Source organism: Lipotes vexillifer, unplaced genomic scaffold (assembly GCF_000442215.2).
Source record: "Lipotes vexillifer unplaced genomic scaffold, Lipotes_vexillifer_v1.1 scaffold1980, whole genome shotgun sequence".
Classification (NCBI taxonomy): Eukaryota; Metazoa; Chordata; class Mammalia; order Artiodactyla; family Lipotidae; genus Lipotes; species Lipotes vexillifer.
The window spans coordinates 41,861-65,655 of record NW_006797999.1 but is presented as its reverse complement, the minus strand read 5'-3'; the positions used below and the strand labels follow the sequence as shown (position 1 = coordinate 65,655).

Genomic DNA, 23,795 nt, shown 5'->3' with positions numbered 1-23,795 from the left:
TTCAGATCCCTATTAAGGAAAGTAAAAGTAGGCACATGTACCTAGGGGTCCCTCCCCAGCGGGGCTCACGCATAGCTAATGCTTCACGTCAGGTTGCATCTCCTTCTGTGGCCTCTGATATGCTGGCCCCATAGATGGAGAGCTCAACCTGCGTCTGCTTCTGCCCAGAGGGCAGCGTTCCACTCTCCTAGTTTTGTGGATTCTTCATTCTTCTTGAGACACCCTCCAACCACTGTGTGCTGTCCACCTGCACGTTGCAGTCTTTCTCCCAAAGTACCAGTTACTGTTTGGGTTAATACTCTGGTGACAAAGGTCAGAGGTCTTGAGTGGTCTGTAGCCAAGCATAATTGTCCCATTAAACCCTGTTATTTTTGGTGAATCATTCTGAAGAAGTCAAGGTTTTTCATGAATATATCAATATATCATCTTTGAGTGGAAATGCCTAAAGTCTATAAAAAGTAATGGAAATGGAAATATATATAATATTTATATGGAAATATATATAAGAATGTATATCTATAATATATATATATAACAGATATATTTTATATATATTTATATATGTATATTCTTCATGGCCTTTGGTCATGAATATAACCATGTGGTTACATTCATGGCCAAAGGCAAAATCACTGACACTGTCGCAAATGATCACAAGTAACATATTCGTCCATCTTGCTATTATAACTATAAACTGCATAGTGTAAAGCTGCATAATACAGTAACACACGATCATGTTATTGATTGTGTGATATTCATTTTGTGATTTCCAAGAGCAGATCTGTGCAGACAGGGGAAGTGGCTGGTATCTCACACACACACACAAACACACACACACACACAAAACCACTCGGGGGGGATCTCCAGAGGAAAGACTTCCCACACCCCTGGGAAAGAATTCTGCCATAGGGAAGAGTCAGAGGCAACACACACCAGGTGTGCAGAGCTGGAGCAAGTTGTCTGATGCCTGGACCGGTTCACAGGAAAATCAGGTCTGACAGGGTGGAACATGCATACTCATGATGCTGTCTCACGTAGAGTCTTCAATAAATGCCGTGGGTAAGGATGTGTGCATCACTAAGCTCTACAAGCTTGAGTGTTTGGGGATGAAACTGAAGGCCAGCCCATAATTTTTGTTCTTCATTTCTAAATAGAAGCTCTGCTCCATAGAGAAGATTTGCCAGGTAAACTTCACATGCTAAATGGCCATATTTTTAAGGTGTACAAGCTTTCAAATAGAAGGCCCACTTCAGTCATATCCTACCACCCCATAAAACACATGCCACCCAGACTGTTTAAATAATTTCTCTGCACGTCTTCCGGGTTTGCTGCTGTGCTGAGCTCCACCTACCGTCACAGCTGGGCAACGCATGGCTCCACTGGTGGTTCCGCTCACAGACCAGGGGCTCGTCGTCACTCAGTGTATAGCCTGGATTGCAGCTGAAGGTCACTGTGGACTGGATGCCAAAGTGACTGCCGTGCCGATGCCCATTCACAGGGATCCCCGGGTCAAGGCAAGAGTCTGACTCCAGAGTCACACCTGGATGCACAGTAAAAACCATCAGACACGGATCTTCCTGGGTTATAGAAAAAAAGTATTTCGGCCATAATACATACAAAATATTCCCAGACATCATCAGACCTGGAAAATCATGCAAGTGAATCGATAATCCATTCATGTGAAAACCAATACATTTTCAAGTACTGGGCCCTGTTTTTTTTGTAGAAAGATGTATATCATTACACTTAGCTACAGATGATAGCTAAGTAGTGCCAATCTTGAATAATTTGCTGACCTCCCTGAATTTTACATTTTTTCATTTGAAAAGCAATGAACTGTACTAAATAAAGTCGAAGTTTTTCTGTTTTCTATCTCCACCCCTCCCCCTCCCCTTTCCTCTTATATTTGATATACCAAATAGAGCTTGGCAGTCATGCTTCAACTTTCATATATTTGCATACATACACCCAAGCCCACACACATAATGCAAATTAAAACTACACTGGAGTTAATTTTCTAAAATTGCATTTCCACATTTCTTTTTTCTTGTAGGTTTGTACTTAAGTCAGCCACTTTTAAGATGGCTACAATTAGCCTTTGCTAAAAGATGTTAAAAAGTAAAGTGCTATATAATGTCAAGTAATGATGATCATGTCATTACAAGAGTTTCTTTTCTCTGTCTCTAACATTTCTCTTTATTTTTAGAATAATATATATTTTAAAAGAGGAGGAAAAATGGGAATAAGGGAAGAGAATATCACTGTGATGTTTAGGAATGCAAACAGATTAAAAGAAGACTTGCTGTTGCTATACATAACTCTCTCAGTAAGATTCGAAACACTGCAATTATGACTTGAAGTATTAAGCAAAAATATTAAAGTATTACAAATATTCAGACTGTTTACTCCCCTAAAATGATATTTGGGATAATATTTCTGATCACTGTATATGTTTTACCAAAGTTTGAGTGATGTGTCTTATGAATATACCTTCCCTCATTAAGTCAAATACATGAAGTACAACTAAGGGGTGAGTTTCTTTTTTTTTTTTTTTTGCGGTACGCGGGCCTCTCACTGTTGTGGCCTCTCCCGTTGCGGAGCACAGGCTCCGGACGCGCAGGCTCAGCGGCCATGGCTCACGGGCCCAGCCGCTCCAAGGCATGTGGGATCTTCCCGGACCGGGGCACGAACCCGTGTCCCCTGCATCGGCAGGCGGAGGGGTGAGTTTCTTAAATAAGAAGTGATGTGATTTCTTCTTTAGTGCAGCAACATGTGATCCCATAGGATAGAAATACAAGTAGGATGGCTGAGCCACATTCAAAAATATTCAGTAAGAAATGTGATTTCCAAGACTAATATAGCTCCTAGGAGGTGACCTTTAAATTCTTGGGAGTTGCTGAGTGGTGGGAGTGTCTGTTATTCACCGTGGGCCCCTGGGACCACACCTAATGGTTTATATTCAGCAGGTTGCTCGAGTGGGGTGCCCTGAGGCAACACGGTTTCAGTCTAACCTACAGGGACAGGGGCAGGTAAAGACTTAGTTCAACCATATGGGGCAATGATTCAATCCATGATGCTTATGTAATGAAACGTCGATAAAATCTCTGGACACAGAGGCTCAGGTGAGCTTCCCAGGTTGTCAGTAAGCTGTGCATATGTCACAAGTCATGGGTGGGAGGAGGTGACACTGTCCATGACTCAACGAGGACAAGATGCCTGGAAGCTCTGAGTTCAGACCAAACTCAGGGTCTCCCCTCTGTGCCTCTTCCTTCGGCTGGTTCTCATTTGTATCCTTTCCAGTGACAAATGTGACTGTAAGTATAGCAGCTTTCAGTGAGCTCACTGAGTCCTGTCGAATTATCAAACCTGAGGGTCATTTTGGGAACTCCTAGAACTTGCATCTGGTTTCAGAATTGGCAGAAAGAGCAAACTTTGCACTTTGTAGGCCTGTGCTCTTAACCTCACAGGTTAACAGACAGCAGAAAAGACTATCATAGTAAAGTTTTCCAAAGGAAAAAAATAAATAAAACAATGAAAAGAGAAAGAGGCAAAGTGAATAAAAAATATAGCATCATTTTTCCCAAGAATTTTTTCTTAAAAATTAGTCATTCTAATATTGTAAAACTAACACACACCTATTACCTTAACAACAGGATATAACTGTCCTGACTTCTTGCAAAGTATGTCAACAAATGCATGCATGCCTTACACCCCTTCCTGAGCTGCAGATATACCAAAAGCAGCATGGCCATCGTTTGCCCCAAGATCCAACACCTACCCTGCTCCTCCCTCTCCGCGCACACACACACACACACACACACACACACACACACAACCACACACACACATTCACCTTCTAAGGGAGTGTTTATGAGCTTTCACAACACGCCCAGAGCTTGTATACAGCAATGCCCTGAACACAGCGGGTACATAATAACAGGCTGATTGGTTTTGTAGCCTCAAGATCAATAGCAGAATTTCCTAAAAAGAAGAATCTCTGACAAAGAAATGAATTGGTATCCAGGGTCCTGAAAAACCAGCCAACTAAATTATTCCATTTCATCAAACGACGTCCTGTGATCACTAGACGGTACAGTCACTGCACTGCAGTGAATAACAATAAAAGGAATTACTATTTTAGACCATGTGTGAATGCTGTATTAATAAGTAGTGTCCATAATGAAATTCATAAATTGTAAGGAAATACAAAATATGTAGGGAAAATAGAGAAACATATCAGAGGAAACCAAAGCGTACAAATTTAAATTTAGAATTCTTTACATGTAAAACTGAACTAATAAATAAGTAAAATCATTAAAGTCATAACCACTTGTTCATACCAACTATCTGCCATTATTTATTCATTCATTTATTTTTACAATATAATGGGTGCAAATATTGAGTTTGGAAACGAGCAGATATTGTGATCCTTGGCCCTCCCATTTATTAAACAGGAAAGTCCCCGTGGGGATGACTCCTGAGTGTGGACTTGCCATAGACTGGACTACTAGTTCACCTGGAACCTGCCATGTACAGGAATTCCGAAACAAGACAATGCTGGGGAAGAATGAGTGAAAACAGCAAAGGAGGTGACTCAGGGGATGGGAACTTTAAATAAACTTACATCCAGGGGTGAAGACAGGCGGACAGGTTGCTCTGAAGGAAAAGTAAACAATGCGCTTCAGAGTTTCGCTCAGAGCGTGTTTGCCCTTCTGGTCTCCAGCCCGGACAACACAAAGGAACATTTGGGTCAGTGGATCTTATTGGAGTTGTGAATATATTACACTCTGTACCAACTGTTTCTTTCTTGAAACTTAACGCAGCTCTGAATCCTTTGACATACATGATATAAATATACTTCCGTTCATTTGGCTTTTGTCAAATAAGTGACTGAACAAATCTGCTGCTCACTGAATGAAGGAAGATGGCTGCTGTGAAACTGTCCATGTCAGATCACATTTACACGTTTGATGTCGGTAAAGTGCCGCTCAGCTCTCTGTTTCATCGAAGTCCGAGTCCAAGGAAGAGAACACATAGTCTCTGGGTATCTTTTACCTGCCACGCTTTAGTGCAGGCACTTTTCACAGCCTGCTGAAGGTTTTGAAATAGTGGTGACACTCCCCACTTTACAGATGAAGAAACTGGCTAAGAAATTAAGTAAATTTGTCAAGTTAATTATTGACTGAAATTCCAACCTAAGTCCTTGACTGTTCTCTCTTCCTCTGTCTCCTGTGTGTGTATGTGCATGTGTGTGTGTGTCTGTGTGTGTGCTGTATCTAATTTGCAGTTGTATTGCATTTACTACCATTACATCTTGACCAGCCTCCCTTTCTGGTTATAAGAAAGGTCACTGAATCAAAGAAAACTAATCTACACACACACACCACAAAATACACACTGCTTATCACAAATTTTTTTAAAAATTGCACAGTATATGAATTGCATAGTAGGATATATATATTTACATTTAGTAAATCTTGCTTCTTTCTAGAAACATTATTAAAAAGCATTTCTAAGAAGTGTGCTAAAATTAAATGGAAAATCTCCATATACTTGAGATATCCATCTACTTTTCATTTTTTAGCATTTTATTTTTCAATTCCCTATACAATTATGACGATTTTAAAGTGTGGTTCAAAGCTGTCTCTACAAACAAACAGAACAAATGATTATTCTGGGGGATAATGCAATTACTATTATATGAATAAACTGTGCCACATTCCTTATAAGGAATAAAGTAATGAAAGCACAGACTATAAATGGACATTATATTTACGAGAGCAACAATTCCTAAAACTTAGTACAAGAGTAAAACTACAACCCTGGGAATGCTTTTAGGAATAAACCTTGAAAAACTGGCTCAACCTTTCTGCCCTAGAGTTCAGAAAGAGCTGAAATGAATGCTGTTTACAGCGGCTCACATTATTTTATGGAACCACTACAAAAATAAGCGAAACTTGAGCAGAGTGTGGTCACCCCTGCAAGGCTCTCTGTCTGTAGAGTAGATTGCCATGTGCCCATCTGGGCATGAGGCGGGGTCATTAACATTTTTTAAAGCAAGAAAGGTTTACAGTGTCAGCCATTCTTGATGAAAGACAAAAGGGAGATGGGCTATTTTATGATTTTTAAATGGCATAAAAATTTGATGTAAACCATTCTTAGGTCATGGGCAACCCACTCTTTAAAAATGTGTCAGATGAGCAGGTGTAATTATTTTTCTAGTGTCTGCATATTGGGTTCTGAACACGTTTCCTCAAAGGGTACTAGAAATGGTCAAAATGACAAAGAGGTTGGTAAGGTGTGTCGTTCCCATGTTTTCTCCTCTCTCTCTCTCTCTGTCTCTCTCTGTGCTTCTCTCCTGGTCCTTTACTCCTCCATTACCTCTGTTGTCCCTCTGCACCTATCTGCAGGTCCCCTCCACCTGGAGCCCGTGTGGCAGGCAGCACCTGCCATGGCCTGCCTGGGCTGCCTCAGACACCCACTGCCACCTACAAGCCACCGCCCTCAGGATCACCTTGAGGACTCACTCAAAGGTCCAGAATTCTGACATGCTCAATTTTAATACCTGGAATTCGAGCTTAGGAATCTTCATTTCACTAGGACCCCCAGGTGAAGACTAGCGCACAGCAGTGTTTGAGAAAAACTGCTCCTTTGGCAGGCTTCGTACCCAGGACGTGGGTGTGAGTTGGGCACAGGGCTCCCGGAAAGTGCCTGCCCCAGCAGCGGGAGGCACGCCCTAGGACGCCGGGCTGGCAGCCTGGGCCCTGGTCAGCTGCAAAGCCCACAGGTGCCTGTGGCAACAGCCCCGACAGCCACTGCACTGAAGGCCAGGCCTTTCCTGGCTCTGATTCCCATTAAAGTGCCAGGTCCTGCATCGCACTGGCTTCTGCTCACTTCCTGCTTCTCCTCGAAATCTTCACCAGAGATAAGTAAACTGAGGTGATAACAAGTCAAGCTGCAGTGTGACTTCCTTCCTGGTGATCGTTCCCCAATATCCTGTCAATGCTCTCACCCACAGACTGCGTCAGGAATGTATGGGGCCTGGGCCTTCTGGAAGGGTCACCGGGTGTCCACAAATGAGAGTGGATGACTGTCCAGAACAAGGTCCCCCTTAAGGCAGAGCTGTGGACAGTCTGATGCTGTAGGAACCTTGCCCATCTTGTCCTCTGCCCTCATCCAGAACTACAGAGCCAGCCCCAGCTTTTCCAGTAAAGAAGGAGGGAGAAGAATTCCAGGCTCCAAGGGATCAGACATTTAAGACACTCGCACAGTTATCCTCCAAACACACCAGCTGGGGGGTTGTTTTTGCCTCCTTTTACTGATGAAAAGAAGGGAAAATGGCAAAAAGCACTGTCCTCTGAGGATCACTGGGTTATACCATGTCTTACTCAGACTCATGTCCATTTTCAAATATAGGATAAATAAAAAGAACCCTGAAACATAATGCAGTCAGTCTTTTCAGCTTATAATGATTATTGTTAGAATTATCTACTCAATAAATTTATATTATATTATATTATATAATGCTGACAATCTAAATAGGAACTTGTGACTGACTTTCCCTGATTTTCCAGAAATCATGAATAAGAACAACCCACTTATATAAATGAAGCAGAGAAGCAAATGACATTAGTTTCTACTACCTACATATGGGCTTTAGAACTTGTTTCTTCAAAAGGGACTAGAAATAGGCAAAATAATCTATGGTATGCAAATAAGAGAGAGAACATAGAATACTCTGTTCTAGTGTTTGTCAGCGCCTAAAACTATCTATTCTCTTAAGTTTCACCCAACTCTATATCCAAAGGCCAACCTATTGTATGTAGCTTTAAGAAAAATGTGCAGGATGGGGTGGAGAGAATACATCTTAGCAGATCAACGCTGAGGAGTTGTACAAATTCAGATGACTGTAATGTGTACACATCTTCACTCCAAAGAGAAGTGATAACTTAAAGGAATGTTAAGAAAGGAATGAAATACAAAAGTTTCTGCTTCTTAAAATGTACAAGTTTAAAAATATGTAACTTTGAAATAAATGATGTATACATATGAAGCATAATAACTTTGAATTAAATCTGAAATTAATCTTTAAATCATTAATAATCAATTTTCTTGTTATCAGAATACAAATCTAATATAATTCCATTTTTAATCAAAAAGTACACATAACCTTATATGTGTATTTGCATATATATGCTTGCATATAATTATATAGATAAGCATGTAAAAAAGAGAAATATACACAACAGGTTATTAATTTTAGTTGTTGGATAGGGTTTGGGCAAGATTAACATGAGTAGCAGCGGGCAATGTGGGGAAAGGAAGGAAAGAAAAAGAAAAAAGATGAAAAATTCAGCATGTTAGATATGGCCCCATTCATGCATTTATAAGATTGTATGTATTTTTACAACATTAAAACTTTGTTTAGTTTATTTTAGGAAAGATTCTGAAAAAGAACAACCTTAAAAATCCTAAAAAAATAAAGGATTTATTCCTTCAGATTCCATATTAAGCTACTCTGATTCATCTTCTTTCATTCCACTCTGGAAGTGAAGAATTTTCAGAGAACGGAAGAATTACTGTTTTTTACATTGACTAGCATTAGAAATGCATTCCCAGCACATCTCCTGCTACAGGACACAATGAGACCACGTGTGTGGAACTCAACCTGACAATCGGACACAGCCCTGGTGAGGGAGGACCACTTACTCTCATAGCGGATGAGGAAGCCCACGCTGGACCGGCTATTGTCTGTGGTGAAGAGGAGGTACATGAAGTTCCCTGTGCTGATGAGGAACTGAGGCGCCTGTGTGCCATGGTACTCCCCGATCAGCGGGGACGAGCTGGCTGGCCCGTCTCTGACCTCCAGGGTGTCATAGTTAACTTCTGTCTGGAATCTGTGGGCAAGCGTATCCAGTCAGAAGAGAGATGCAGAGCTGCATTAATGTACAGACATCCTGTAATATCATTCACTTACTAAAAACCCACATATAGCAAGGGACATAAAATAGATACAGAGACACGTATATATGTTTTGAAGACTTGAGCACGTGTAGTATTTGAGGACAGTACTTATTTCTGGGGGGAAGACTCACCCCCACATCCCTCCCTCTGACTCAATACTGCATCCAGTAGCATCACAGACAGAAACGGGGGTAGTGACTCAGCTCTAAAATAAAAATACTGTGAGCCAGTAGACAGAGAAGCGCCAGTTAGTGTAAGTCAATCACGGCACATTTTCAAAGTGTTTCTCATGATCCCAAGAGTAACATGATTATGGATTTCTTAAAATGAGCATATTGAAGTGACATGATCTCCTAAAGGAAAAGGGTAAATCAAAATACATGACAATCCTTTAAATACCTTTCCTGAAACAAAAAATTCTGTGCCTTTCAAGCTGCATTAACTCTTGTGTGACAGTGAGAGGGCGCAGGGCACATTACTGCTTCAGAAACCAAATACTACTTCAACGATCTGAAAAGGTTAGAACAGCTTTTCTTCCAAGAAGGACTTATGCTTCCAGATCATCTGGTCCGATATTATATTTATATACAGTTGCAGCTACTTGGGTGCTCTTTGATGAAATGGAGGTACCATTCCAGGCACTGAGATAACTTTGTAAATGGGTCCATCTCGTCCTCAAAGAGCTAACCCAGTTTCCAAGTGTCTGGCGTGGCTCTCAGGCAGCAAGCTCACTGACTGGAGCCCCTGATCCATCAGTGACTCTCAGACAGAGAATTCCAGGGTGGCCTGTGCTGTGGGTCACCAGGGTCTGCAACGCATGCTGCTGATGGGGAGGAAGAGGAAGGGACAGAGTGGCTGTCTTAGATTCCCTGCACAGAGCAATGAAAAAAGATGCTGAAATCAAAGGGCCCTGCCCTGTTTATCATTAAATCACATACTCCTCTTAGTGCAAATGCACAATAATGATATATTCTTGCAACTAACTTAGAATGGTCCCTGACCCTCTATCTTCCATAAAGGGGAATTCAAACAACTGGTGTAGTGTGTGGCTAGGTCAGAATACAGCCACAGGCTGGACATTTGGGGTGGGATAGGGCAGCTTTGTCTTTTACTATTAAAAATGTTCTCTAAAGATGCTATGACTTCACAGTTATCTGAGAGCACATTCGAGAAGTCTAGATAAGCATGGAATAAATCTCATTTGAAATATCTGCACTGAAGTTTTCACATCTTTCATCTTTAGAGACAGCCAGGACTGACAGAGGGCATGCCTCAAGAGCTGGACGATTTCCAGGGTAACCTCAGGAAGAAAAATATATATGCTTTTCATCATTTGGCAACCTAGCACACAATGTGTAACAATAACATCAGTATGGAATTTAAAATTTGTTTGTGCAAACACATCCTTTATTAGGATGTCAGCTCACAGCTCAAGGTAAAAACCAATGCACTACTGAAGGGCGGTGTACTATGTCCAGGGTAATAATCACAAGTGTCTGAAAATATCAGAAATGTTGGTACTTACAAATGGAATTTAGCAAATACCGCAGTTCAATAGTATTGAAAAGACAAGATTGAGAAAAATTGAGTATTTTTGTTCAGGCAGCTGAAAATGGAATGCTAATAACTTCTGCCAAACCAGAATGTAAAATCACTATTTTTACTAAATGATTTAAATTTGTTGTGCTGCTGGAAATCAGGATGCGTTTCTTCTTTTTTCCCTCTCAATACTAGAAAGTGTAAAAATTAATAAGAAACCAAACAATTTACTTAATATTTATAAAGGTTTTTTTTTCCCAGTGACTAAGATTATATGCAAGAATCCATTCTCCAATATAATGAACACATAAAGCAATTTTTTCTTTTCTTCTGAGAGATTATCCTACTGGAGTTATAATTATCCTATCAGATATAATAATATCAATAATAACTTCAAATACAAATAATCACTAAGTGATAACATAATTCCTGCTAAAAACCTTTCCTGTATGGATGTTGTCATTGAGAATTAGAAAATTAGTTAAAAAATAATACAATAATGTACATCTGTCTTGAGACATTATAATATTCTGAATACTAGAACCCCAAACTCAGTCTAGTTAAGAAGGTCATTGTTAGAGAAAGCCCAATTTGCTCAGATATTAATTAACCTTGAAACACTAAACAAAGATGCTTCCTTGGAGTTTAAAGCACGTGGGTCCCTTCCAAAGTACTTTTGGTTCTTAATCTTCAAACTGATTGTTGAGACAATCTGGACAATATTTGATCATGGAGAATTCAAATAGCATGCTTCTTTTTTCTTAGATTATCAAATACATTATCAAACAGCTAAGCCAAATACCATTGCAGTGACGGAACCACTCGTAGCTAATTAACAGGTAATGAATTTGCTGCACACAGGCTGTTGCCAGCTCTGCAACCCCAAACCGCCCTTCAGTCCCCAGAGCCATCCCCAGAGTGGGAGAACTCTTTTCCTGTGCTTTCTAGAAATACGTAAGGGACCAAAAGGCTCTATTTGCAATCAAACACCAAGCGGAATTTATTCTAGCCTCAGGTCCAAAATCCAGAGGTGGACTCAAGGGCCGGTGACTGTGAGTTCTGGGAATGCTTGTCTGGGCCACCATGCCCTCAACCATGTCTGCAGAGGGGCCGTAGCTGTGGGCTTAGAAGATAACATTCCAGAAGAACAGAATTCATCAAGCAAGCGCCTATTCCCTTTTAAGTGAACTCCTTTGGAGGAACCAATGAAAAACTGTCATCTTTCTAAGATTTAAGATCCATTTAAATAAAAACATTGGGCATGCATGGGTCATCAGGTCCAAATTAAGGAAAACAAAGTTTTTTCTTACCTATCAAAAGTTATTTTGATAGAGTGTCCTGGTTTTGCTTCAATTATCCATTCACAATTTAAGGAATCTTTGTAATACCCTGGCCATCCCGGGGGCAAAATGACTCCACCTGAAGCTGTCAGATGTCCACCACATGGGGCTGAAAGATGATGCAGGGTATAAACAGGTCAAATTATGTATATGTACCATGGCAGCACCTCAGTTACTTCAGGAATTCGCTTCTGTGTTCATGGTTTCTAGTATTCAAGCAATGGTTATTCCCAAGTAAATTAACAATATTGAAAGCAGAGCACATATATTCCACACCTGGGCATTTATCATCAACCTGCAGCGAAGTTCTTCCCATCTAATAATGGTAATAATGGCACAGTCTAAGTGAGTGGTGTCTGCCAGACGACTTCCAGGAATTATCACGTTCAATTATCACAACAAAGTCACGAGGTGCGAATTCCACTGATATCCACATTTTACATGTATTCAGATGTCAACAAATGTCACAAATTTAAAATTACCTCACATCTAAAATTAAAATACTCTATGGTGTGTGATTGTGGGTGTGTTTTAAAATATGTGTACATGTTTATTCACTTTGGGCTGTGTTCATTTTATTAAAATAATTTGCCACATACATCTTACTAAATTGCGGGTGATTGTTAGAAAACAAAAAAATAAATAAATAAAATTCGATAAACGTGAACTAGTGTGCATCAATCCTTTTGAAGTGCTGGGTAACAGTTATCCATAATTATATAGACAAAAGGGAGTTTGAGGAAAGTATGTGCCTGGTGCTCAGTAAAAGTGAGTATGCATTTCTGTAAAATCTACAGAAAATTTAAAATAATAACATATATTTAACATGTTTCTGCCTAGCCACATACATTTTTCAGATTTTATTTATTTTTTTCTCAAAGTTCTTTGCCATCTTTGTAATCACTTTTGTGAATCTATAGACATCAAATAAAACATGAAAAAGTTCCTAGTTAAAAAAAATTTTTGGAAAAATATTCCTTTTATGGAAAAATAGCAATATGCATTAAAATGCTGGAAAAATTTATAAAATTTTACCCAAATTTTGATGCTAGAAAAAAAAATGACACAGAGGAATCTATAGAAATAATTATAGTAGCTTCATTTGTAATAGAAAAAAGAAACGAAAAAAGAAAAGTAAAAAATTTATGAATAGAACATGACTACATATTTAGAATGTCACAAATACATTTGAAGTGATATTTTGAAATGTTGTTAAAATGATAAAATCTTTGCAATAGAATATTATTATTATTATTTTTTTTTTTTGCGGTACACAGGCCTCTCACTGCTGTGGCCTCTCCCATTGAGGAGCACAGGCTCTGGACACGCAGGCTCAGCAGCCATGGCTCACGGGCCCAGCCGCTCTGCGGCATGTGGGATCTTCCCAGACCGGGGTTCGAACCCGTGTCCCCTGCATTGGCAGGCGGACTCTTAACCACTGAGCCACCAGGGAAGCCCTAAAATAAGTCTTTCTTGAATATGCATTTTGTCTATAGCTTTATTTTTAATGCAATTATCTGGCTTGGGTATATCACACTGAAACTGGCTTTATAAAATGTGATATAGGAGTTAGTGCCTCTTTTCCATTATCTGGGACCATGTTCCCAAAGCTAAAATTCTCTGAACCTGAAAGACAGACAACTTCCTTGTGCATGCCTCTGGTGCCTGTGTCTTTTTCAGTCTTTAATCTTCTTTCTAATTTCTTTTTATGGTACTTTGTTTATTCATATTTTGTACTTTTTATTGCATCACTTTGGGTAATTTATATTTTGCTAGGAAATCACCAATTTTCTTTGAACTTTAAAATTTGTTGCCATAGAGATGTATTCTTGTACAGTAATTTTTCCCTCAAGATAACTTGTGTTTTTTAATGACACTGAGCTATGCTGAAGCATAGAGGCAGGTTAAATGTAGAACAAATAAAGAGAGAAAAATCTTTCCCTCAGTAATCGATTTTCTAAGTACAAGTAAACTTCAACAACCTAATTCACCATTAACTAGTCCTTGTGCTAAGGGTTTGTTTTGCTGTTAACAACCCATAGCTGGGGTTTGCCTTGAACTTCATCTGAACGTCTCTTCCAAACAGTGAGAGAACTGCCTGCTCCCATTTAATGTGGTACTTTCTCCTTTTGTCTGACTCTATGGGAACCCTCACCTGCCACCTTCCGGTGCCCTTTCTTTCCCCAACTGCACAGAGAAACCTACCTGCCCTGCAGCTTACACCTATCTGCACACAGCCCACTGCAGGTAAGGACACCAGTGGCAGCGAGAACCGTGGCAGACAGAACAGAGACTAGACAGTATTGCTTGTTTTAAGCTTCTTTCTTGTAAAATTATTCACGCTTCAAAGTCAGAAGTGAAACGCTTGGCTGAAGCAGTATCTGCAAACATATTTATTCCTGCCCTGTTATTAGTACCATTTATCTGAGAACCCTGATTGTATTGTTTACTTATTTATAAAGGATAATAACCTAGCCATTTATTAACATTGATAAAATGTAAAATATACAAAAGCATACATTTAGAATGTGATGAAAATAAATTTAAAAAGGCAAGTCCTACTGCTGTGCTCTTTCCCCTCAATTTATCAAGGTTCCACTCCCGGGTGGTGCCCACAGTCCAACAAATCGTTTTTAACAATTTATGAAACTGTGGAAATGAGAAACACCGCTCTGTAAATTTAGCAGCATCAGCCAATGATGATTTAAAATAATGCTGATCCTTGAACTAACGAGGAATAACTTTGGAGGCAGAGCTGAGGGCAGAACAAGGAGGTGAGGAAGGGCCCCACTGCCCGTGTAGGTTAGCAAGCAGGGAAGGAGGAGGGAGGGATGAATAGGTGGAGCACAGGGGATTTTAGGGCTGTGAAAACACCCAGTGTGACACTGTAATGGTGTATACATGTCACGTACATTTGCCCAAGCCCAAAGAATGGCCAATCCCAAGAGGGAGCCCTAATGTAAACTGCAGACTCAGGGTAATGGTGACATGTCACTATAGGTTTATCGGTTGTAACAAGCGTACCATCTGGTGTGGGATGTTGATAATGGGGGCAGCTGTGCATATATGGGGGGCGGGGGTGTGTGGGAAATCCCTGTACCTTCCACTCAATTTTGCTGTAAACCTAAAACTGCTCTAAAAAATGTCTACTTTTTAAAAAGTATCTGTATTTCTTTGGCACTTACTAGAGATACTTTTTTAAAAGGCCTTTCTTAGCTCATTACACTTGGACCATTCTGATAGGGAGGGTATGAGTTTACATTCTAAGTAAATTTTTTTTTTAGCTGAGTAAACATCAAAGGTAATATCCTCCTTAATTTTTTTCCCTTTTGGTTTTCTTACATACGTAACCAGAGTGGAAATGTCAAGAAGAAAATTAGTTAGGCAGTATTTATGTCAGCTACACTAAGGGCAACAAAAGAGTTAACTAAAAACTGTGTTGTTGTTATAGGTTGAATTATGCACTCCCCCACGATATTTTGGATTCCTAATCCCAGCACCTCAGAATGTGACCTTATTTGGAAATAAGGGTACTGCAGACATAATTAGTTAAGATGAGATCATTAGACTGGGCCCTAGTCCAATATGACTGGTGTCCTTAGAAAGAGGGGAGATTTGGACACAGACACATTCTCACATGAAGAAAACAGGGATGATGATTCTATAAGCCAAGAAACTCCGAAGACTGCCAGCAAACCCACCAGAAGCTGGGAGAGGGGCCTGGAACACAGCTCTCCCTTACAGCCTCAGAAGGAACCAGTCCTTCTGACACCTCGATCTTGGACTTCTGGCCTCTAGAGCTGGGAAAGAATAAATTTCTGTTGTTAAAGCCACCAGTTTGTGGTACTTGGTACAGCAGCCCTAGGAAACCAATACTGTAGATTGTTTGTTTGCTTGTCTGTTTTTTAAATTAGATGTACCATTTCAAAGGAAAATAACTGGCAAACAATAGGGGACCCGCACCTTCACAGCGGGGGACGGTGGAGCTCCAGACTACATTCCCATCCTGCAGGATGCAGGTGATGGACTCCGACCCCTGGGTTTTGACAAAGCCATCATCACAGTGGAAAGAGACCGAACTCCCAAGCAGGAACCTGTCACCAAAACGCCGTCCATTTATGGGAATGCCCGGATCATGGCACTCGTTTTGACCAAATGCTGAAAAGAAAAAGAAAAAAGACTAGAATAAAAAATACTTCAATGTTAATTATGAGTATTAAAACAGAAGAAAACAAAACCACTTATAAAGCAATTTATTTTCCTAAATTTCAGTTATATCTTCATAGATAAATAAACATATTCAATAAACACAATATTGATGACTAGAGAGACAGAGAGAAAGAGATGCATAGAGAGACATCACTATCATCCACACAGCATTTCACAGTTTGAAAGCACTTTTTCACTAAGAAAAACAGAGATGAGATACGCAGGTGATAAAAAAGGTTTTTGGCTCTGACACATCTAGAGTAGCATCCTGGGTCTTGTGTTTGCTACCTGCCCCTGGGCAGATTACTCTCGTGATCTGAGCCTAGTTTTCTTTATTTACAGAATGAGGAATATGAAGCTTATATTCCAGAGTTCCAGCAATGTTAAATGAAATAATTCCTGTCAAATCATAAGCACGCACCTAAGAAAAGTAGGCAGTCAGTAAATTGTAACTTATAACTCCTATTTAACATTATTATCTTACTTTATTCCCTCAACAATGTAATTTAAGCAGATGTTCTTAAATATAATCTCTAATGCAAATGAGAAATCTGAGGCAAAGAAAAGTTAGCCATCTTATCAAACTTCACTAAGTATATACAAGTGCAGGTGTTCTAATCCATGGCTCCTGACCCCAAATGCCTCAGTCCTTTTTACTATTCTATTTTGTTGCATGGAGGACACATGCGTGGATGGATGGATGGATGGATGGATGGATGGGTGGATGGATGGATGGAAAACCAGAGGGAGAGAAGACCTGTGAGCCAGTCCTCACTATAGGGGTGAGCAGGACACTAACCTAAATGGAGTGAGGCATTTTCTAGGTTCTCAGGATAATGCTATATAATTTTACAAACTGTAATTATAAAACCCCTGGAGTATCAGCCTTGACATTGGGCTTCGCACACGTGAGAACCAGTGGAGAAGTGGACATGGGGCAGGTGCGGACGCACTTACTGGTGTAGGTGATGTTGAAGCCTCTGCCGGTGGTAGAGTGATCCGACTGGAACTCTAGGCGAACGACGTGCCCACTGCTGGCCAGCTGGGAGGGCACCTCGTTGCCAGAGAAAGTGCCCAACACGGTTATATCCGAAATCCCGTCATCTTTGACCGCAAGGAAGTCAAACTGAGGCTCCACATCGAAGTCATTAAAGATGAGGTGAATTCTGCTGCCAGGCTCAGAGATAATCAACCAGACGCAGTTCATGTTGTTACCATACTCCTCTGGATAATTTGGTGAGAGGATAATTCCTGATGATGCCGTAAAGTTGAAGAAACAGGAAACTGTGAAGACACAGATAAATTTTCAACCAATTTTGCCCACATCCAAAGGACTGGCTACATGCGAAGGACTTGGGGAAAATCCATACCTACAGTTACCTAGGATCATCCAACTGTTTTTAAATGGGTGATCCTGGACCATAACATTTTCTCTTTCCCAAGTTGTCAATAGAATACGTTCAATATATAGATCAACTAGAGCCTATACGTAATAAAGTGCAAGCTTGATTCAAAAATGATCCTATCAAGTTGACTGAAATTTGTGGAAAATATTAAAATTTCTAGTTGCAACTTTCTGCCTTCAGAAGAGCAAATATTAATATGAAAAAGTAGGCCTGTGTCATAAGAACAATTTCCAGAAAACAATATTGGTTCTAGTCAGTTTTCTACGATAACTTTTCATTTTAAATTTTGTGTTTGCCTTTAAAGTGCATTTTTTCAAATTAATTTTTAAATTATTTATAGGGTAACAATGATTAAATAATAACTCGGAAAATCAGACCGTGTCCTGGGTGGATAATATAAAAATCTGTTGGAATACTTAATGTGTACTCAAAAGTCAGTAATATATATTCACATATATATATATTATATATGTGAATATATATATAAAATATTTATATATGTGAAATTCATATATATGTATATTTTATATATATATGAATATATATTTTTCATTTTTTGGAGGGAACATCTATTGGACTTATTTCTAGGGTGTGGATATGCTTATTATTCCACATAATTTCGTATGTGTTCCCAGTCATTGCCATATTTAGTTACAAAACAATCCTGCTTTTCAATTGGCTATTAAATTCTTCTTTTCTACTTGTTAAAACACTTATGAGGAAGCAGGCAGTTCTTCCATTGAAATGCAAAGTGACAGCATGGCCCATGCTCACAACTTGTCTTAAGTGTCACAGGACATTATTGGGTTGTAAAGACCCTGGGCTCTACTGATGGCTCAAACAGTCTGGCATCAGCCCCTCTGGATGGAAGTGATGCTCTGTTAGGATCTTTCTAGTGGAAAGCTCTCAGTGAGTTAATCTATCTAGTAGTAAGAACATCACTGATTGGTTTTAAGTAAGTGAAGAAAGCATGAGAGCTAGTGTCTGAGAAGCCCTGGCTGTTTCTGGTCAATGTCATGCTCCCAAGCGATGCTGAGAGCTGCCCGCCCTCAGCACCCGCCCTGCTTCTCTCCCCCTTCTCAAGGCAGCCTCGGAATAGACCCGGGACGAGGCTCAGTACTCACATACACAGCTGGGCTTGTTGCCAGACCACTGGTTGTTCTGCTGACATGTGATAACTCTCTCCCCGACCAGCTCGAAGGCTGCCTGGCATTCGAAGGTGAGTGAGTCTCCGTGGAGAAAACTGCTGCCTGTCCGCTTCCCATAGGCAGGGATACCTGGGTCCCCACATCCTCCCTTCTCAATTTCTGAAAATGGGAAAGACAAATGAACCATTAAAAAGGTACACAATTAACATTTTTTAACAATTTCGAAAATGAACAGTGGTTTATTTTTGCATTGTTTCTGTAAACAGTTTCAAAAGTATACTCAATTCATCTAACATTTATTTACAAAAGCCAGAAAAATGTGTACTTTAAATTTAAGAGAAAGGTATTTAACTTATTGTCTTTTAAGGGATACACAAGGCTACACAGATGTGTTGACAATGCAAATGTTACAATTAATAGATGTTTCTTCCTGGTCTACACCCTTCCTGCATGTTATCTACAATTGCTACCACTAAAATGTAAACAACAATTTTGTTTTAATTGATGTGTTTTTTAATGTAAGCCATATAAGATAGTTCATTTCCTACTGAATATTTAAGTCTATATATCCATTTGAATATTCTTTCCCTTCAATTGATGTTAAAACTCATTTATGAAACAAAACAAGTATATTCATGGTCTTCAGATGAAAAGAAAATATGCAGCATCAAGCCTCTTTTCATTATAACATTGTAATGAAATGTGGATACAAATACACCAAAACTATAGATACATTTCAACTTTGCTGTCATGTTAACGACACAGAATGTATTAACTAAAATATGTTATTCATTTATTCATACAGAAAATATTCTTTGAGGGCCAACTGTGAGTCAGGCTCTGTTCTACGTAAGGAGGTTAGTGGACAAACAAGACTAAATTCCCACAGGCATGGGGCTTACGTTATATGGAGGGAAACTAACAATTTTTGAGATGATGAAGGGTAGTTTGAAGCGAAATGCAGGAGGCTGAAGGCTTGGGTGGAGAAGGAAACAGGGCCGCTGTGCTCAGGACCTGCAGGGAGGTGAGAGGGAAGAGGTGGCTTGCAGAGGAAGGGAGGGACTGGTCCAGAGCAGCCTGTGGGGTTTCTTTTGGGAAGCAGATGTTGCAGGGGTTTTGGGTGATACATGATGTGATCCGATACATGATGTGATACAAGTTCAGAAGACCCTTGGCAGGGCTGGGAAGCGACGCAGAAGAGAGTGTCCACAGTTCACGACGGTTTCTCTGGGCACGGCTCACAGAGGCGTGTCTCGGTCATCCTTCCCAGATTCTTCACAGGTTTGCCCCTCATCATTTGCCGCGACCAAGAGCAAATTCAAACGTCGGTTTTATTAGCAACCTAAACGCTTTCTGATCAAGTTCTCATTTTTTGGAATGTCTGTGGAAGTGACTATGAGCTGAATTTCCGGGTGGTTTTCAGGCATGTGCCTGCCATGTGGGGAACCTATACGAGCCCAGAGATTGACCCAGAGATAGCTTATTCTCCTCAAGAGGAGAAACTTTACTTCCGAGTGTTCAGGAATTTCAAAGTGAAATCAGCTTGTAATATAATGGTGCTGAACCTTCAACATGTAGGATATTACCACTTCTGTTTTCTTAGCAAACTAGCAAATGAAACACAAAACAAAACAAAATCAGGTACTGTGTACAGACAGGTTCATCGCTCTCTCCTGATGGCTCAGGTATCAAATAAAGAAGACAACCCTAACAGTAACAGTTATACAGGAGCTAAAATGTTCCCAGATGCAACACAGGCCCAAGAAAGCCTCAGAGAACATTCTTCCTTAAGGACGGGCCTTGGAGTTCAAGTTGTTGAACTTGAGTTGAACAGAGCTGGGAATGTATCTACTTGAATTTAACACTTGGGATGCCTTGAACCAAATTTCTTTGACTGAAATAAACAAAGGCAATTCAGACCAATGGTTTATAACAGAAAAGACCTCGCATTTGGTATGGCCTGTCAGTTGGGTAGGGGGGCAGGAGTCCAGGGTCCTGACCAAGGACACAGCTTTGAGGGCAGGAATGGGAACACCAGACTTGGTTTTGAGATTCCCAGGCTCTGCTGGACCACCAGGTGCAATTCAGTCTTGAAAAGTTTCCATTTTCACTCCCTCAGTTTCCTGTTTTCTACCTCACAGGGCGACTGTGAGAGCTAAACTGTATAATTCACATTAGTCCCTGGCATATAGGGCTCAAAATATTAGCCACTACTATGATTATTAGTAAACCTTAGACTTCTAGAAGTTTCTTTTTGCCTCTGTGATGCTAAAGTTCATAACTTTTTATAATGAAATACATTATGGCATTTTGGGGAATACTGTTTTCTACATTAATTGAGTCAGGGAACTCCTGACTTTGCCGAGTGCTCTGAAATAAACTGGTTGTAGACACACAGGGTGGATGTGGACGAGGGTCTTTCCACCTCCCATGCTGAGGGTCTAGAGCATCCAGTAGTCCTTCATCTCCACTAAAGATGCTGGTTTTCCCTGATGCAGATGCAAGGCCAGGGCTGGCTGAGCAGAACCTGTTGTCTGGCACGTCTGTTATTAGGAGTTCGGCATGGACTAGTGAGAGATGTATCAGTATCAGTAGGTCCGCGTGTGTGAGCCCGACCTACTCATCACCCAGAGAATACGAATGTGTCCCACAATTAGGCCAGTGAAGCTTCATTCGGGCAGCTTTTTTGGACATTCTGCATTCGTGACCCCTACACACGAGCCCTAAGTAATTGTGACAAAATCCACACAGATTCAGGTATTTCCCTTGGAGGTCACACTGCCTACACTTGAGAATCTGCATCTACCTCATGTGTTTTCTGAACAAGCAGAACAAGTAAAGTAAGAATAAGACTGGGTTGACGCTGATACAGTAACTGCATCAAACCTCCTTTCTATAGGCAACAAAATGTTGCCAATGTCCAAGATGACCTTGACGTGCTTTCCTGGAAACAAACACCATCGTTTGTTATCAGTGAAAAGATTGAAGCCCCTAGAGGAAAAAAACAAGCTGGTCAAATATCTCTTCTAAATTATCACTAGAAATGGGATTTGGTAACGAGGAGCCTAAAGAAAATATTAGGTTGTAATTATTTCCTCACTCCTTCTCTGATGCTGCTTTTTTAGCAGTTGGGGATATTTGTACAAAAGTCTACTGGGGACTCAATGGAGTTCCTACTGATGTGTTCTTCTTTGACAATGACCTTTAAAAGTACAAATTAATGTTATTCATTTTCACTTTTTCATGTTGATTAATTTTTCTAAATTTTATGAAGCATTTATTTTTGAATGTTATTTTTATAATTGACTTAAACATTTATGTTACATTGACATTACATATTTAACATTCTTCTCAAATACATGTGATTTTTATTTGATAGTTTATACTATGCCTATAAATGTTTATATAATAAATGAGTAATTGGATTCACTACTTTGTAATGTATCTGAGCTCTTTCTTTTTTCCTGGCATATCAGTATTCATTGACATGTAAACCAAAATACTGAGACTGACAATTGAGTCCGCTATGGCAGAGAACTTATCAGCCGCATTTCTGAGAAAGGATATTAAAGCTATTAAGGTGAGCCATATCCACTTGCCAATTATTTGACAATTTTTGATCTACAAAAGTCATTTAATTAAATCCAATCCTTAATCCAAAAATGCCATAGCTGCTCTCTTATATTCACCTCATGGTACAGTACACAGCTTCCCTGTAAGGCTGCCTGCTAATTGAGAACCATTAATGTTCCTCTTTTTGTACCATCTTTGCACCTGCCATGACCCCAACACACAGGAGAACTGGTGCAGACGAATGAACGCTGCTTTGAGTAATAACCAAGCTCCCCTGGACTCCTCTGAACAGCTAAATATCCCGGCTTGGTACCCCTTATCCGACTCTCTCCACGTGACTCTTCCACGCATCGGGGACTCCCTGTTTCTGGCTCTCACCTCTTCATCTTCTCCACACCCCAAGGAATTGCCCTGCCTTCTCCAAACCCGCCCACAGGAGCGCACCTGCAGGTGGACCCACCTGCCAGGTGCCTGTGAATCGTAGAGACCACTCAGGTCAATCCGGGTACATTTTCCACACACTTGACACCTCTTTGACCTTGGGGTCTCCCAACCCATCCAGGGTCTCTCATTCCAGCGGCAGAGGCATCCTGAGTGTTCCAGGACACTTCATGCTTCCACGCTGGTCCTCCCGTCAAAGATACTACCCTCTCCTTTTTTATAATATCCCTCTTGGTTAAAGTCCCTTCAAAGCCCCATAATCCAGATTACTTTTGCTCCCTACGCTAGAGTTTACAGGTAGCTCTCCTGTAGAGGTTTAAGAAATAGTCACATCTAGACTGATTGAGATGTGGACCTGTCTTTCTATACCATTACGTGGTTAATTTTTCCAGAATGATAAGCCTTATCTCTCTCTGGACTTCCTAGTACTTAAATAGTGCCCGAACAAAGTGGACACTTGGCATTGTATTGTTATTTAAAAGGAACTTCTGAAATGTCTGCCCAGGCTTGGGTAGTTTTTAGCTGTAACACAGCCTGCATAGGTTTTTATTTTATTTTTTTCTCTATGAAGAGGTACTCACCGTTGCCTAATTGCTTAGTCTGTGACAGATACTTTTGAGCACCATTCACTGTTCTAGCTGTAGGTCTAACAAACAAGTGAGCAGACCAAGCAGCTGGTCTTGTGGAGTGTGTGGCTTAGGGCAGTCAGCAGAAAACACACAAATAGTCTAAAGTATGCCAGACAGGGACAAATACACTGGAGAAAGAGAAAGCAGTTAGGAGGAAGTACAGAGTAGTGAGAGGGTCTTTTCAGGTGGGACAGTCAGAGAAGGTCTCTGAAAAGTGAACCTGTGAGCAGAAACCTAAAGTGGGGGACAGTCAGATGGGTAAGGGAGAAGGCTGTCCCACAGGCAGTGAGTAGCAGGTAGCGCTCAGGGCTGAGGGAGGGATGCTCCTGGCAGGCAGGCGGAAGAGCAAGAAGGCCACGAGTGATCATGTTCTGGGGATAAAGGCAGAGATGGGGAGGACGTGAAAACACAGGACTGACTGAGGACCAGGCTATGCACAGTCTCTAGACTTTTATGTGGATTGTATTCTTCCATTGTGCTTTATTACAATCATGCTGTAAGAGCTACAGAAACCAGATAATCTATCAAACTGTTTCCTAAAATACT

General features: G+C 40.4%; 1 protein-coding gene across 1 annotated transcript in view; it reads right to left on the bottom strand.

The window, feature by feature from the left end:
* Positions 1-18,793, bottom strand: part of LOC103084768 (CUB and sushi domain-containing protein 1-like) — a 338,785-nt gene extending 319,992 nt beyond the window's left edge. The window contains 6 exon segments of the mRNA XM_082931482.1: positions 1,352-1,540; positions 8,710-8,897; positions 11,814-11,952; positions 15,807-16,001; positions 17,010-17,336; positions 18,583-18,793. Of these exon segments, the coding sequence (XP_082787608.1) occupies positions 1,352-1,540; positions 8,710-8,897; positions 11,814-11,952; positions 15,807-16,001; positions 17,010-17,336; positions 18,583-18,793 (1,249 nt within the window).
* Between the last annotated feature and the right edge of the window lie 5,002 nt (positions 18,794-23,795).